The sequence below is a fragment of the Aspergillus aculeatus genome (genome assembly GCF_001890905.1).
Source record: "Aspergillus aculeatus ATCC 16872 unplaced genomic scaffold ASPACscaffold_8, whole genome shotgun sequence".
NCBI classification, from domain to species: Eukaryota; Fungi; Ascomycota; class Eurotiomycetes; order Eurotiales; family Aspergillaceae; genus Aspergillus; species Aspergillus aculeatus.
The window spans coordinates 1,163,890-1,179,961 of record NW_017962983.1 but is presented as its reverse complement, the minus strand read 5'-3'; the positions used below and the strand labels follow the sequence as shown (position 1 = coordinate 1,179,961).

General features: G+C 53.7%; 3 protein-coding genes across 3 annotated transcripts; 1 reads left to right on the top strand and 2 right to left on the bottom strand.

Annotated features, from left to right (window-relative positions):
- Positions 1–771: 771 nt before the first annotated feature.
- ASPACDRAFT_43562 (type I polyketide synthase) lies at positions 772–8,450 on the top strand (the record flags this gene model as incomplete). The annotated part of the gene is made up of 11 exons (XM_020201282.1): positions 772–832; positions 908–1,688; positions 1,747–1,858; positions 1,911–5,096; positions 5,147–5,341; positions 5,401–5,631; positions 5,666–6,115; positions 6,173–6,379; positions 6,441–6,518; positions 6,574–6,648; positions 6,711–8,450. The coding sequence occupies 11 exons, from the start codon at positions 772–774 to the stop codon at positions 8,448–8,450; spliced, it is 7,116 nt and encodes a 2,371-aa protein (XP_020056265.1).
- A 1,463-nt stretch (positions 8,451–9,913) lies between these two features.
- Positions 9,914–11,143, bottom strand: ASPACDRAFT_43561 (uncharacterized protein; the record flags this gene model as incomplete). The annotated part of the gene is made up of 2 exons (XM_020201281.1): positions 9,914–10,727; positions 10,878–11,143. The coding sequence occupies 2 exons, from the start codon at positions 11,141–11,143 to the stop codon at positions 9,914–9,916; spliced, it is 1,080 nt and encodes a 359-aa protein (XP_020056264.1).
- Positions 11,144–12,258: 1,115 nt separating this feature from the next.
- Positions 12,259–14,695, bottom strand: ASPACDRAFT_29337 (LysM peptidoglycan-binding domain-containing protein; the record flags this gene model as incomplete). Its single annotated transcript, XM_020199633.1, has 4 exons — positions 12,259–12,395; positions 12,475–12,564; positions 13,225–14,133; positions 14,209–14,695. 4 exons carry the CDS (start codon positions 14,693–14,695, stop codon positions 12,259–12,261), a joined length of 1,623 nt encoding a protein of 540 aa, XP_020056263.1.
- Between the last annotated feature and the right edge of the window lie 1,377 nt (positions 14,696–16,072).

The following is a 16,072-nucleotide window of genomic DNA, read 5'->3' as shown; positions in this document are numbered from 1 at the left end:
GATCTACACAGTAGACTTTACAAGTCTAAAGGAAACCCCTCACTCACACTACATTAGCTAATTTCTGACCTCCTGCCAATAGTACAATAGATACAGACAGTAACCTCGGCTCGAGCGAATCCCTGTCAGGGCAGTGGTCAAGGACCCACTCACCTATCACGTTCAACTGTGCCGGCCAAACGCACGCCCAGCACGGGCCAGATACTCATTGTCAACTTAGACTCAGACCACATCGGCATCCGAAAGGCTGCTCCGCCACCCGCGACGGGAGAGGCGGGACCCGGCTAGGGCTAGAGGTACCGTACAGTAATCACATTACTTATCAGGTCCGGTACAGTACGGTACAGTCCACTGGCACATAGACTAAGGTAACTTAGTGAGTGACCGACCAATCCGTGAGACAATCCTTCTCGTGCCGCTGGCAAACCATCCGTGATCCTCACGCAATCCACACTCGCCTTTCCCTCTGTCCTCCGCCTCCCTCATCGCGTTTGCTACGTTCCCACATTTCGGCCCCCTCATCTTGGCTATCACCGCTGGCCTCATGCTAACGAGTAATGGCTGGAACGAAAAGTACGGTGGGTTCGGGACCGCACATCACATAGATACCCCTGGCCCCCGCGCGCTCTGATCAAAGGATCGATTAGAAGGGGAGGAAGCTTTGCGCACGTCCCCTAGACCTTTTACTTTTTTCTTTTTTTTTTTCTTTTGACCTTCCCACAGAAAGGTGCATGTACTGCGTACTGTACCTAGCAACTATCACGATCTACAATGGAGCACCCAGAATTGACTCCTGCGCGCCAATGTGAACCCGTCGCCATCGTGGGCATAGGTAGGAGGAACAGCAGCTACCCTCCTCACTCGTGTATCGGTCTATGCTGACACGTGCAATGCCTTGCACCTTCAGGATGCCGCTTACCAGGACAAGCGTCCTCGCCATCCAAACTATGGGAGCTGCTCGTGCGGAACGAGACGGGCCACGGCCCCGTCCCACGCGAGCGCTACAACGCAGCGGCATATTACCACCCAGACGCCGAACGGCCCGGGAGCATCAACTCGACGGGGGGTTACTTCATCCAGGAAGACATCCGAGCGTTCGAGAACGCCTTCTTTGGCATCAACAACCTCGAAGCCACGTCCATGGACGCCCAGCAGCGGAAGCTCCTCGAGGTGACCTACGAGGCGTTCGAGAACGCCGGCATGCCCTTGGAGAGGGTCCAGGGCTCCAAGACCGGTGTCTATGTGGGCAACTTCACCAACGACTTCCTGAACATGCAGTACAAAGACCCCGAGTACTTCTCCCGGTACAGTGCCACCGGGTCGGGCCTGACCGTGCTGGCGAATCGCATCACACATTGTTTCGACCTGCGGGGCCCGTCGCATGTGGTGGACACGGCGTGTTCGTCCTCCTTGTATGCGCTGCATTCGGCCTGTTTGGCCCTGGAGGCCCGCGACTGTGACGCGGCCGTGGTGGCGGCCGCAAACCTTATCCAGTCGCCGGAGCAACAGATGGTTGCCGTGAAAGCCGGCATCCTGTCGCCAGAGTCCATGTGTCATACCTTTGATGAATCGGCCAACGGCTACGGTCGAGCTGAGGGGGTGTCGGCCGTCTATCTGAAGCGGCTCAGTGATGCCCTAAGGGATGGAGATCCCATTCGCTCCATTATTCGAGGAACCTCGGTCAATGGGTAAGTTTTCCCAAGTGCATAGTCGGCAGCCCACAATGTTTATTCCTCCACCTTTTAGGAATGGTCGAACACCAGGCATTGTCCAGCCCAGCGTGGAAGGGCAAAAGGCCGTCATTCGGGCAGCGTATCGCCGGGCAGGTCTGGATCCAGGAGACACGGACTACGTCGAGGTAAGCTTAAACCCCCGAATGCTGGGCGTGTTGACATGCTGATAACGGGTAGGCGCATGGAACCGGCACCAAGGTCGGTGATCCCATTGAGGTCGAGGCCATATCTGGGGTCTTTCAGCATCACACGGGACGGCCGACGCTCGTTGGGGGCATCAAGCCGAATCTGGGTCACAGCGAAGGAGCGAGCGGTCTCTCGAGCCTGATCAAAGTCACTCTAGCGCTCGAGAATCAGTTGCTCCCTGCGACGGTCGGAGTGAAGGCTATCAATCCCAGCATTCGAACTAAGGAATGGAACGTCGATATTGTTACTGCCAACAAAGCATGGCCGGTATCCCGCGTCCCGCGAGCCTCGGTCAATTCTTTTGGTTTTGGAGGTTCCAACAGCCACGCGATTCTGGAAGCAGTACCGACGGACCAACTGACCGGCGCCGGTGAGAATTCACCCACAGAGGGAAATACAGAGGACAGGTTCTATCTCTTACCTCTTTCGGCTCGGTCTGAGACCTCTCTTCGACAGATGGCCAGTAACTTGGCTGATTTCGCTGCTGCTCGGTCGGGCCATCCTATTCAAATCAATGATCTGGCTTTCACGCTAAGCTGCCGTCGCTCCAGGATGGCTGCTCGTGGCTTTCTCATTGAATCCCAAGCGAGCCTGAACAAGGGGATTAATGTGGCGAACCTGAAATTGCGAGAGTCGGCCAGCGAAGGCGCACCATTGCCGTTAGCCTTCGTTTACACCGGGCAGGGCGCACAATGGACCGGAATGGGAAAGGAGCTTCTGAGCCAGAACAGCGTGTTTAGAAAGACCGTCGATTATCTTGACTCGTGCCTCCAAGCCCTTGATCCTCCAGATGCACCCGCCTGGACGCTGGAGGGTCTTTTACGTGGTGATTTAATTTGTGATACGAGCGCCGCGGACGTCTCACAGCCCCTGTGTACGGCGGTGCAGATCGCGTTAACGAATCTCCTCAGAGACTGGGGTGCTCTGCCAGAGATGGTGGTGGGCCACTCCTCCGGCGAGATAGGAGCAGCGTATGCGGCCGGAGCGATCGATGCCCGGCAAGCCATCCTTGCCTCGTATTTCCGCGGAGCTGCTGTCGCCGACGATCCCACCGAGGGCTCCATGGCTGCTGTGGGAATTGGGAAAGATCAGGCCGAGGCGATCATCGAGGACTGTGCGTTGGGAGACTCTGTGACTGTCGCATGTGCGAACTCGCCGGAGAGCACCACCGTAAGTGGGGATACAGTGGCCGTGGATTCTCTGCTCAAGGTGTTCCAAGAGAGAGGCATCTGGGCTCGAAAATTAAAGACTGGAGGTAAAGCATATCATTCGCACCATATGAAGGCTCTGGGTCCGAAATATGAGGCCTCACTCCAACGCTATTGGGATAAGGCCACTAATGGCCACAGTAACGGGCTCGTTACTGGAGACGTCGATGGTCCGGCAACATCAGTGGTCATGATGTCCACAGTGACTGGTCGCCCGGTAACCACAAGCCAAGTCGGGACGCCCACATACTGGCGTACAAATCTCGAATCTCCGGTGCGATTCGATCAGGCTATCAAGACTATCTTGGCGAAGACCAGTTATCATCTGGTAGAACTGGGTCCGCACTCGGCGTTACAACTCCCCATCAAGCAGACTGCCTCCACCCTCGAACAATGTCGCTATATCTATGATTCCGCTCTCATCCGTCACCAGGATGCTTCGTTGACTATTCTTCAACTTGCCGGCTCACTATTTTCGCATGGACACGATGAGCTTCGATACCGTAAGATGCTTGCCGATGGATCTCAGCCGCATGTCTTGGTTGATTTGCCTCCATACCCTTGGGATTATAGTGCTCCCACACTGTGGTCTGAGCCTCGCGCTAGTATTGAGTTCCGCCACCGTGAATATCCACGGCACGATCTCCTCGGATCCCGAGTGGTGGGAGGGAGCACCGCAGGGATGACGTGGCGAAATATATTGAACCTGAATGAGACCGAATGGCTCACGCATCACTGTCTGGGCCCGTCAGTGGTCTTCCCTGCCGCGGCATATATTGCAATGGCCGTGGAGGCGATGTGCCAGGTTGCAGGTCTGCAACTGGAAGATTGTCCGGGTGTAGAGCTTCGCGATCTGAACTTCATCAAGGCTCTCGATATGGACCCGCAGAGAAAGTCAACAGTGGAGATCTTCACCGAGATGCAGTCGATGAGCATTTCCAGCCTGGCAAGTTCTGACAAATGGTGGAGATTTCGTGTGCTCTCGATCGACAGTGACTCCCAGGCGACCCTGCATATGAACACGGCCGTCCGTTTAGCAGAAACAACCTCACCGCGGATTACTCGAAAGATCAAGCTCGACAGGTCAAACATGCAACAAGATGCAGTCCGTGTCTGGTACGACAAGTTCACTCGAGAAGGGCTCAACTGGGGTCCCCGGTTCGCGGTCATGGAGGAGGTCTTCCGAGACCGTGCGCGCGCGGCACACGTAGCAACGGCCACCACACATCTTCAGCGTGGCAAACCGCTCGGTCAATACATCGCCCATCCAATCTCCATTGATGCGATGCTGCAGACAGCTTTCGTTGCAACCACTGCTGGCTGGGTGAGCAAGCTCCGAGCGACGGTCCCGGTTGCGATGGACTCGGTCTACATAGCAGCTCCGTCGGCCCTCGACATGGATACCGACAGACCGTGGTGCATTGACACCCAGTCAGAGAGTGTAGGATTTGGAACGGTGAAAATCGATGCGGAGCTGTTCAACTCGTCTGGCCAGGTCTTGGTCAGAATGAGCCAAGCTCGTTGTATTGCCTACCAAGGGAACAAACACACGGAAACCCCCGAGCAACGCAATCCACTCGTGCGAGCGGCATGGAAGCCCGCGCTCTCGGCGCTAACCAACTGGGGCCTTGACGAGTACCTGAACCAATTCATACAGAGCTACAGGTCTACGGAATTGCCTGATGAGAGCGTGCTGCGCCTGGCCGGTGCCTTGGATCTGGCCTGTCACCAGCGCTGTAACAGCAATATCCTCGAACTCGGCAACCAAAGCCAAATAGCAGAAGTTGTTCGTGAGCTTCTACGTGTTGACTCCTCTTTCAGGAGGTATAACACCTACTATCGTGGGGTCCTTGCAGACGGCGATCTGGTAGGTGAAGAGGTTTTTTCAGGGACTGCAGACGAGCAGAACTCGGAGCGTCCAGCGGGCATCCCCCAGGACAAGAAGTTTGATATAATCCTTGTCCCCTCAGTATGTTTACTACTGCTTCGCGAGTTTGACTTGAAACTGATATGTGGTAGGTTGATTGCTGGACGCCGGCTCTTTCCAGCAGACTTACACCGGGAGCAACTGTCATCGCGGTAGGGGATGCACCACCCAGCGACGCTATCACTTGGACGAATGTCATCAGAGGAACAACCCCCGCCCTTGTCACAGTCGCGACTTTCGGCAGCCTTGCTAGGAAGGCAAAGGCGGATGAACCCCGGACAATCGTGGTAAGTTCTTATCTTATTTGACTACCTCCAAACACGTCTGATTTTTAACAAAGGTACAGGTGACCCGAGATGACAAGATTACACCCCTGGATCTACAGCTTCAAAAGACCCTGCAAGGACATTTCGGAACTGTCGTCAAAATCATTGGCTTGTCCCAGATCAGCCCCGCGACCGTTCCGGACCGATCATTCGTCGTATCCACTCTAGAGCAGCAGCAGCCTCTTCTGACCACGATCAACGAGCATGAACTGGCACAGCTCCAGAGTTTAACCGATCGCGTAGCGAAGATCGTATGGATCGTCAGTGGCTGCTTCATTGGGGGAGAAAGGCCCGATTTTGCGCCCGTTTTGGGACTCTCCCGCGCGCTCATGCTCGAGCAGCCTTCACTCCATTTCGCGGTTCTCGACGTGGGCGACGAGACATCATCGACCTCATCATCTGCTACTGCTGCTGCTGCTGACACTGCGGAATGTTGTTTATGTGTTGGACCAACTGATCCACGACCCGGAACCGGACTTCGAATTCGCGCAACGGGACGGCGCCCTCCATATCTCTCGCTGGGAGCCAGACGAGCGCCTCAACGAGACCTTCCGTCTCAAACAGAACAGGGACACCGTTGACCTCCCTCTGTCATCCGCTCGAGGTTGCAAATTGGGTATCAAGGACCCGGGGCAGATGGACACGATCCACTTTGTGCAGGAGGAGCATCCCCCAACGGCCTTGCATCCGGACTATGTGGAAATCAGCGTGAAAAGCGTCGGTATGAACGCTAAGGTAGGTACCCCGCCGGTTAGGAAGTATCAAAAGAGGGGTCGGTAATGAGAAACATAGGATCTGTACGCTATCAGCGCCAAGGTGGACACCAAGAATGCATCATGTTCGTGCGAATGTGCCGGTGTTGTTACCGCGGTAGGCGGCAATGTTTCCGAGTTCAAGACCGGGGATCGTGTCGTTGCAGTGGCCCCCGGTCATTTTGCAACCGTCGAGCGCTTCCCTCACTGGGCCGTGTCGAAATTGCGCGAGGAGGAGGATTTCACGGTACGTGAAGTGTTGCGTGTCCCTTGATTACGCACGCAGAAGGCTCACGCATCATGTGCAGACGACCTCCACGATCCCGATTGTTTTCTCAACGGTCATTTATGGACTGAAATACCGGGCGCATTTGCAGCCGGGAGAGGTAAGTGCTGTCGACTTTGCTTATCTCGCATAATCTGAGGCTTACTCGACCCAAGACTGTTCTCATTCATTCCGCTGCCGGAGGGGTTGGACTTGCGGCTATCCAGTATGCGAAACACCTCGGAGCAAAGGTAAGGTCGCTTGAGAGTCAGCAGTCATTTATTTGGGTCATTCATACTGAGCCACTCGATAGATTTTCGCCACTGTCGGGAATGAGTCCAAGAAGTCATTCCTGGTTGAGAAGTACGGTCTGGATCCCGCGCACATTTTCAGCTCGCGCAATTCCTCCTTCCTGCCTGCCATCATGGAAGCGACGTCTGGTCAGGGAGTTGACGTGGTCTTGAACTCGCTCACCGGGGATCTCCTGCGCAGCAGCTTCGAAGCCTGTGCCGACTTTGGCCGCTTCGTTGAAATCGGGAAACGTGACATCCTCGACCATGGGGTCCTGGACATGTCCACGTTCGGCCGCAACGTCTCCTTCATGGCCTTCGACCTGTCCAATCTCTATCTCTCCACCAAGTCCACCCATCACCAACTCTGGAAAGCCCTCCTGACGGAAAGTCTGGCTCTGGTGAGATCCAAGATCTGCGAGCCCTGTTTCCCAATCAAGACCTTCGATGCGTCGGATATCACCGATGCGTTCAGGCACTTCTCGCTGGGCACGCGACTGGGCAAGGTGACCGTGTCGTTCCAGGACCCGAGCACCCAGATCAAGGTGATTCCGACCAAGTATGAAACAGCCTTCAGTGCCCACAAGTGCTACCTCATGATCGGGTGCCTGGGCGGGCTCGGCCGCAGTCTATCCAAGTGGATGATATCGTGCGGGGCGCGCCGGTTCATCTTCATGGGTCGATCCGGCACCGACAAGCCCGAGGCACAGAACATGGTTGACGATCTCCGGGCCCAAGGAGCCCACGTCACCGTGATCCGGGGCGATGTGTGCCGGTACGAGGATGTCGAACGCGCCGTCGCAGCAGCGGCAGACTGTCCCATCGGGGGCGTCATCCAGGCCGCCATGGCGCTCAGCGAGGCTCTGTGGAGTGAAATGTCGCACCGCGCGTGGCATACGACCCTGGGGCCCAAAGTGCGGGGCACATGGAACCTTCACCATGCGTTGTCGCGAAACCACTCCCAGCTGGACTTTTTCGTCATGACCTCCTCCATCTCCGGCACCGTGGGCACGGCGACCGAGAGCAACTACTGCGCGGCCAACGCCTTCCTAGACGCGTTCGCGCGGTACCGCAACCACCTCGGGCTACCGGCCATCTCGATCGGCTACGGCATGATCTCGGAAGTCGGGTACCTGCACGAACACCCGGACATTGAAGCCCTGATGAAGCGCAAGGGCATCCACCCCATCAACGAAGACGAGCTCCTCCAGATCATGAACCTGGCGCTCGTGAATCAAGGGCCGTGCATGTGGGACTCCCGGTACGACCGTCTGGCAGGCAGCCACCTCCTCACGGGAGTCGAGTTCATCGGCCTGCACGAGCAGCGCGACCGAGGCTTCGAGGGCGACAACCACGTCTTCGCCGACCCACGAGCGGCACTGTTCACGGCATCCTTCGCCCGTCGCCGCGCCGCGGGCGAGACACAGCACAGCACTGCCGTCGCCGCGCAGCATCTCCCCGCGGACATCGCGCGCGCGGTGCTGCTCCGCGACCAGCAGGATCCCAAGTCGATGCTCCCTGCCCTGCGCGCGGTGGTGTCGAAGAAGATCTCCAACCTCATCCTCCTCCCGGAGACGGAATTGGATCCTGATCGCCCCCTGGGCGACTTTGGGTTGGACTCGATGCTGGCGGCCGAGTTTCGGACGTTTGTGTTCCGGACCTTCGAGGTCGACGTCCCCTTCGTTGTTCTGTTGCAAAGAAATACGACGGTTAATCTGTTGGCTGAGCTGATTGCTCAGGGCTTGCTGCAGGCGGGTGCTTAGGTGCTCGGCTTTGTTGTGGTTGTCGTTGGTTGAGGATAGGGATGACGTTGTGCATCATAATCATAGCAATAGTAATGGAAATTGTGTACAGTACTTTCTTGCATCAAGTATGTGAGATACGCGTGGCGCCCAACGCAAACAACAACGCGGAGAAATCGAGACCGACCCACGCGTGGGACGAGACCCCGAGACCCTGCGAGGCTCAATTGCTCATCTCATCCCATCTCATCTCGTCGATGACTCACTGGTGTCATGACAATAGCCTAACGCATACTACCTGGCAGGTAGCCTCGCGCAATAAGCAAACTTCTGCCTCTCGGCCTTCCCTCAGTGGTGGAGAGGTCAGGCTATTCGCCGTCCAATTACTAGCTAGTAGTAAATCGACTGTTTTGCTATTTATACTATATAAATATAAACCCGCAAAGTGGTTTGCTAAAAGAATAGCTGAACTATCAAGGTGAACTGCCAACAAAGTGACAGTTTCTTTTAAGTACTTCTGCTACATATCCTACTAACCGCCTTGTGGGTTTATATCCATGTAATATAGATAGCAAGATAGTGGAATCAAGCAGGCATCTAATCAAAAATTCATTTTTCTATTAGTTACAACCTCAATTTTACTGATAACATGAATAATACTTAAAAGCACCTAGGTTAACTTTGAGTATTCAGAAAACCATGGAATCAATAGTTGCAGAATAGACCGTATGTAAAAAAAAGTGTAGTATGAAATAGTTATTAAAAAATCATTTTAGATAATATACACTACATAGAAATTGACATTAGTGTCAAATTCTAGAGGCAATCTCTAGGCAACCAGACATTCTCGCCCCTAAGTCCTAGAGCGTCTTTTTTTTTTCAAAGCCCGGTCATGTAGTAGGTTGAGATGGGCTCGCATTACTGTTGGCCAATGGACCAGTGCAACGTGCAATATAGATGGATCTCGCAAGGGCATGTCTCAAGACAAAAAGCGACAACAATGGCATTCCTGCTGAGGACTGATTGGACTGATCCTGCATACTTATACAAGTCTGGATGACCACTAGCATCGCCCACATGCCCATCAAGCGCTCGAAATGTGTCCAATCAAAACAAAAGCGAGTTTGCACCATCTTAAACACAGCACCGGCCCTTTCGGCAGTCACTTCTGAAATAGGGCCAGCTACGGGCTGCAGCGTCTCTTTGGCCGGCTCTTGCAAATTCTGACCCTTCTTCTTCTTTTTCCGCCTTGGTCCTACTGAAAGCCAGCGTCGTTTCATAAGGGATCTTCCGAAGACTGTGTTGTGACTGAAGCTTCCGGTTCAGGTCTCTGTAGAGATTGCCAGTGCTAGTTGATCTTCCCACAACCGAGACTCAGTTTTAGGCGTTATATTTGATCCTGGTATTGGTCCTGGATCCAGATCCAATACAATCTCTGCCTCTGGGAAAGGCTCTGGCATAGGCCGATCCTCAAATTCGATCTCCTACGGCTCAGGCTCGGGCTCGGGCTCGGACTCGGACTCAGACTCGCTTGCAAGCTCAGCCTCTAGCCCAGGCTCAGGATCGGGTACAAGCCCCGATTCAGAAAGCGGTTCCAGCTCAGCCACTTCCTCCGGCTCACCAAGCCCACTAAGGGCTTGGTTGACTTCCTCTCTGTCCCTCTCAAAGATGGCCAACGTTTCATCGACGATGAAGCGGTCAAAGCTTCCCCCTCTGCCAACGTCATATTCCCTTATGATCTGTCGCAGAGATACTTCTCTATCCGAGAATGCAGCCTCTAAACGCCCCCGAACAAAAACCTCCAACCAAGCGCGAGCCGGCTCCATGTGACGGAGACTGTCGTATATCTCTCTTGTCACTTTCAAAATATCCTCAGTTGGCAGCCGCTCCGCGAACCGCACCAGAAAGCCCTTGGCCAGCTCCTGTAGGCCAGGGACTTCGTACAGCACCGCCGCAGCGTAAGTGTGGGCTGCGCGCGTCAGCTCCTCAATGTCACGGGCGCGCAGGGTCTCGGTAACATCGGCAGCATTCTCGATGGGTGCAAACTCGCTGCGAAGCGTTTCGTATTGACCGGTAGAGAGGTAATGGATAAAGGTATGCGCGGCTTGGGGTTCGATCGTCAGCTCGAGCTGATAAACCGGGCCTAGTGATCGAATCCCCCACTGATTGTATGTATCAGGTGCCCGGTGGAGATCGGATGGATTGCACTTGAGTTGAGGGAAAGGACGCAGGTAGTATTGTAGGATCGTGTAATACTCCTTTCCCACCTTGAAAGTGATTGGGGAGGTCATGTAAGGACTGCTCACGTTAGCGCCATTGGGAAGGGATGAATGGGAAGCGAAAACCTCGAAGAAAACTGCAACAATGAAGATAGGAGGATTACGAAAGAACACAAGGAAATAGCAGGCATGGACAATCTAGACAGAAGCTTCAATATTGCGGGCTTACCTTTCGTCTCTCTGAGTATAATCCAACAGCTCTGGAATGCTGAGGTCTGCTACTGGGTCTGGCTCTGGCTGTGGCTCTGGCTCTAGCTCTGACTCTGGCTCTAGCTGTGGCTCATGTTCTGGCTCATGGTCTGGCTCTAGCTCTGGCTCGGGCTCCAGCTCTGGCACATGTTCTGGCTCTGGCTCCGGCTCTGATGCCTGAAGACCTTCTGCCTTGTTGCGGCTCTTCAGGTTCGTGTTCTTTTTTTTCGGGTTCTTCTTGCCCATTCTGTTTGATGGTTGGCGTCAGCTTGTCGAGATGGATTGCAAAGTCGTGTCAAGAGGCTCGTTTGTGTCTGACTTTATAAGTCCTCGAAGAACGAGTTCAGGATTGATCTATGAGGGGAGTCCACAATGATTTCCGAAGGCCGGTGACACGTCAGATCATATCCCTGCAAACAAGGCTGCAAGCGCTACACGTATGCAAAGACCTCTAAGAAGTTCTTGTGCGTTGGCAAGCGTAGTGACGGGCGCATTCTGAACTACTGGAAGGCAGCCAGTAGTATGGGGGTATGTTTTGCTTGTTGAGCGGGGTAATGAATGCAAGGCTTCGCGTGGCTTGTTCCGAGTTACCTCCTTTCTCCAGTTAACAACTTACCCCGAGCCCCAATTAATGATGGTAGCTCGGAACAATCTGTCTAATCATGCAGTGTACCTTCACGAGTTGGGTATCTCGAACTTTCTATTGAAGATGACTGAACTGGTTGGGGAAAATCCAAGGTTTTCTCGCCGTGCTTTGATATAGGTAGCTACGATGGGTATGGTCTCACACAATCCAGCCTTCTAGCCGATTTGCTCTGGCATAACCTCCATGGGTTATGCCTTTCTATGGGTGACGGCCGTGATTGCTCTTGATCGAGGTTGTAGAACATCTTGCAACAGAGAGTTTGTTAAGTTTGTATGCCGTAAATCTCTGCATAGCTGGAGAGATCCATTGAGGTAGAATTCAATCGGCCAAGCTCATACCACTGGAAAAAAGACATTCAGAGACGAGGAGTCGCGTTTTTGGACTGAAGGGGGATTTCTTGGGTGCCAACACCGCTAAATCTAAATAGTCGGCTCACAGGGCATGTATAGCCACGTGAGTTTATCACAGACTCGCAGCGGTGAATTGAGACATAACAGCTGTTGTTCAAGCAGAATGACGGCTTCAATATCTGAGAAGGGCAAGGTGTATTAGGAACGAAGATATTGGACAAAGTCGATACAGAAATGAAGTAGAGCCACCAAAGAGCAGCTCTGGCCAAGTAAATACACCTCCCTGGAACCTTTCCTCCTCAAGCCACATACATTCCTTTTGGCCACCTGGAAAAACTACGAAAGGCAGCAAAGACTTCAATCCCCTAGGAAACCGAAACACAGTACGCTTCATCGGCCCAGAAACCTGTCGTACAGTCCGAGGAGATTGCCGGATTCCAGGCCAAGAATTGAGCCTCGGTGATGTCGTATTTGGTTGCGACAGTAGCACAATTATCGCCGGCTGATCTCACATTAGTTGATGACCACATCGAGAAATGGATGTAATCATTTTCATTGTTTAGCCATGGGACCAGACTCACTTTGTGCAACATAGTACTCATCGCAGTTTGAGGGAATCCCACTCTGAGTTGGGCCAGGGGGAGTCACCGATGCCACGGAGGTAGACGTGGCTGAGGTCGTTGTGGCGGTGCTGGAACCAGACACCCCGACACAGTAGGCTTCGTCCGCCCAGAAGCCGGTCGTACAGTCGGACGAGATAGCTGGGTTCCAGGCGAGGAACTGGGCTTCGGTGATGCTGTATTTAGCTGCAAGAGTGGCGCAGTTGTCGCCCGCTGCGAACGGAGAAAGTTTTTCATCAGCATTTCTGGACTCAAGGACCGGATTGGGGGGAGGAGGGTGGGGAGTTGACTTACTCTCTGCGACAGCGTACTCGTCACAGTTCGCCGGTATGCCGGATTGTGTGGGGGCCGGTGGTGTGGTGAAAGAAAGAGAAGACGACACAGAGGAGGACGAAGAAGAAGGAGCGGAAGAGGATGCAAGGGTCGCGGAAGCAGTCACAATCGCGGTGGTATTAGTCACCACGCCTACGCAGTAATCCTCATCGGCCCAGAAACCGGTCGTGCAGTCCGAAGATATGGCAGGGTTCCAGGCCAGAAACTGAGCCACTGTGATATCGAAGTCGGCGGCAATGGAGTCACAGTTGTCACCGGCTGCGAGGAGAGTTAGTACATCGGTTCCCAAGTGTGGTCAGGGTTTGAGTGTCCTACATTGAGCGGCGTAGTATGCATTGCAGTTCGCAGCGATGCCGGTCTGAACCGGAGCAGTGGGACTGGTGGCAGCTGTAACCGTCGTCAAGGTGCCGTTTGTCGCAGTCATGTTGCTGTATTGCCAGCCAGACAAAGGGTCAACACAGTAAGCGTCACCCGTAACAAGATCCGAGTCGCAGGTGGTATAGTTGAGCGAAGGGTTAGCCTCAGTAAACAAGTGAATGGCAATACTGTTGGCCAGACAGATGTCCGAGCAGTTGTAGTTCAAGCTGGCCTCGTTGACAAACCACGCACCGCAGTCAAGGGTAGTTCCCAAGGCTACCTGAACGCCTGCTGGCGGATCGACTGCTTCGGCTTCGCCAGAAGACGTCGTATTCAAGGCCTGGCCGGTGTATGTTCCACCGGGAGGGGAGACGCAGAGCACCGAGCCCCAGTTAGGATTGGTCGAGTGCAAATTGGAGCAATTCCAGGTCAACTGCGAATTCCAGTTAATTACCTCAGCTGTTGTGATGAAGTTGGCGACTGCAACAGTAGAGCATGTATCATTAGGCTGCACGGAATAGACATCGGTGCAGGTCAGGGGAAGGCAGAGAGCGGTTCCAGCTGAGATAGCCGAGCAATTGAGGATATTGGGGTTGGTGTAGTACATGGTTGCCGCCGAGACCCCTTCTGCCAGAGCAATTGAGTCACACGTGTCACCATCTTGAGTGGTGTAGACATTCCCCGAGACACAGCTGGGGGTGGTCGTGGGTACGGATGCATTGAAGGCGCTGGCCGTGGCGTTGAAGTCCGCCACCGTCAAATTGCACGTTGCTGCCACGTACTCAAAGGTCGACTGCCAGTCATCGTTGTAGGCATCCGAATAAGCATCCGCTTGCATCAGCTCCAGCTTCTTCACGTAGCAATAGGAGCACAAGTCCGAGGTTGAGATGTTGGACAACGAATCGACGTTAGCAAAGGATGCAATCTCATCTATGCCATTGTTAGCATCTGGTGACAGATTATTGATCGTAGGCGAGCCAGTGCATATGGGAGCATTCTTATTACCATTGCAGTTCTCGCCTGTCGTGGGGTCCACGAAGCAAGATTGATTCCAGCTGCTCCAGAACTGGTCAACGAGAGCCAGGAACGACATTCCAGGAATTAGTTCAGCTGATGAACCGCAATTAGCCGAAACCGAATCATGCAATTGCGCAATCGAAGCCTCGCAGCTGGAAGCACAGATTAGAGCTGTCAGTGTGGCATTGTCCAGGCTATCACTGTAGTCATCTGTGTCAATCAACGAGACGGCATCATTGCAGTCGAGCGTCTGGTACAATGCGTTTTCGCACGTGGATGACAGACCCAAGCCAGATAGAGTGCCGTTAGGGAACATTGACACGCTTGTCGAGCTCGCATTATCGGAGTCAGCTGTGCGTGGATGAGCCTGGTGCTCAGCGCGATGATGAAAGTACCCATGCGACAGAGAGTGGGCAGCCTGTCCCGTTATGAAAAAGCACGAAGCTGCAAGTAGCAGTGATTTGCGGTGTCCCATAGTTGAGAAGCCGAGCAAACGATGGTAGAGATTCAGGCCAGGGGGAGAGAGACGAGAGAAGCTCAATACCGAGATGGTGGTGAGGAGAACTGGAATTATGAAGTCTTACAGTTCTACTCAAGGACCCGCGCATGAGACGACTCCAGCATCCTCACAGGTTCCTATTCAAATCTGACAATGTAGTATACGGGGCCCATTTTGAGGTCGGCGTGAGGGTCCGATGCTGTAGCCTTCCTCAATCAGGGTCTCATCTCCGAAGTGTTCCCGACAGAGTGGGCAGACGGAGATGAATCTGAGACATTGAGGGTCCTTATGGGACCGATAGTGTGCAATAGTTCTGATGACAAACCGTATGCAGCAATGGAATAGTGCCATTCGGCGCAATATTGATCTTAATTTACACGGCGTCAATTAGTAATCCTGGACTATTGGACCGTTGCGGGTGGAGAAGAGGGCATTCAGGGGGTGCGCCGGTGACTTGACACTCTTGACACTTTTCTGCTTGGTTGGGGGCCAAAGCTTAGCGGCGGCTAAGCACTTAACAGCCCCTAGTGCAGTCTTAGCCTCCTCTGAATCTGGTGTAGTGCGGCTCTAGTGCAGTCTTAGCGTGAGGCTTTTAGGGTCTTGGGCCCTGGTAATACCCAGGCCTACGGGCATTAGTCCTGTGAAGTATAGTATATACTGCCATCCACTAGCGCAAGTTCCACCAACCACAGCCCTTTTTGCCACAGCTCAAAGACTCGTGATAATGGAGATCCAGTTAAGCGAACGAGAAAGGCCGGCTGATTATGAGATGTTCAGCTGTTCAGCCTCAATTTTGGCCCCCAAATATTCAGTACTAGTACCTCATATAGAGCCTCAGATGGGCTGCACTCGTCCGAGCTAAGCAAGCTAGCGAGTAAAAGAAGAAAGGAGGTTTCGGACAACCCTGAAAGGGACAAGAAAGCCGAACTGCTGTAGATGCCGTGCTAGGGTCATGCGTATGGACAGGGCAACAGAAGTCTACCTCAATGCAAGCTGTGGGTCGTCAGGAAATGCAACCCATCTACAGGTGGGCACTGTCTAGAGCGTTGATTGACATTGACGGAGGTGCAAGGGGACGCTTCGGCCACCATGACACCGATATTACTCCAGACATGTCTAGTCTTCGACTGTCGGTCCCTAAGAAAGAATTGTATATATAAGTCCAACGTCGGTAACGACTATCAACGCACTATTCGACTATCTCTCGTTCTCTCCCAGCGGTGTATGATGCATACCAACTGACATTCATTCTTTCCGGCTTCACTCCCTGCCCTCCCCTCGTTATTTCTCATCTACCATCCATATTCCTTATTGCACAAATAACCATCCATGCGAGCTGTCGCGCTCTGGGCG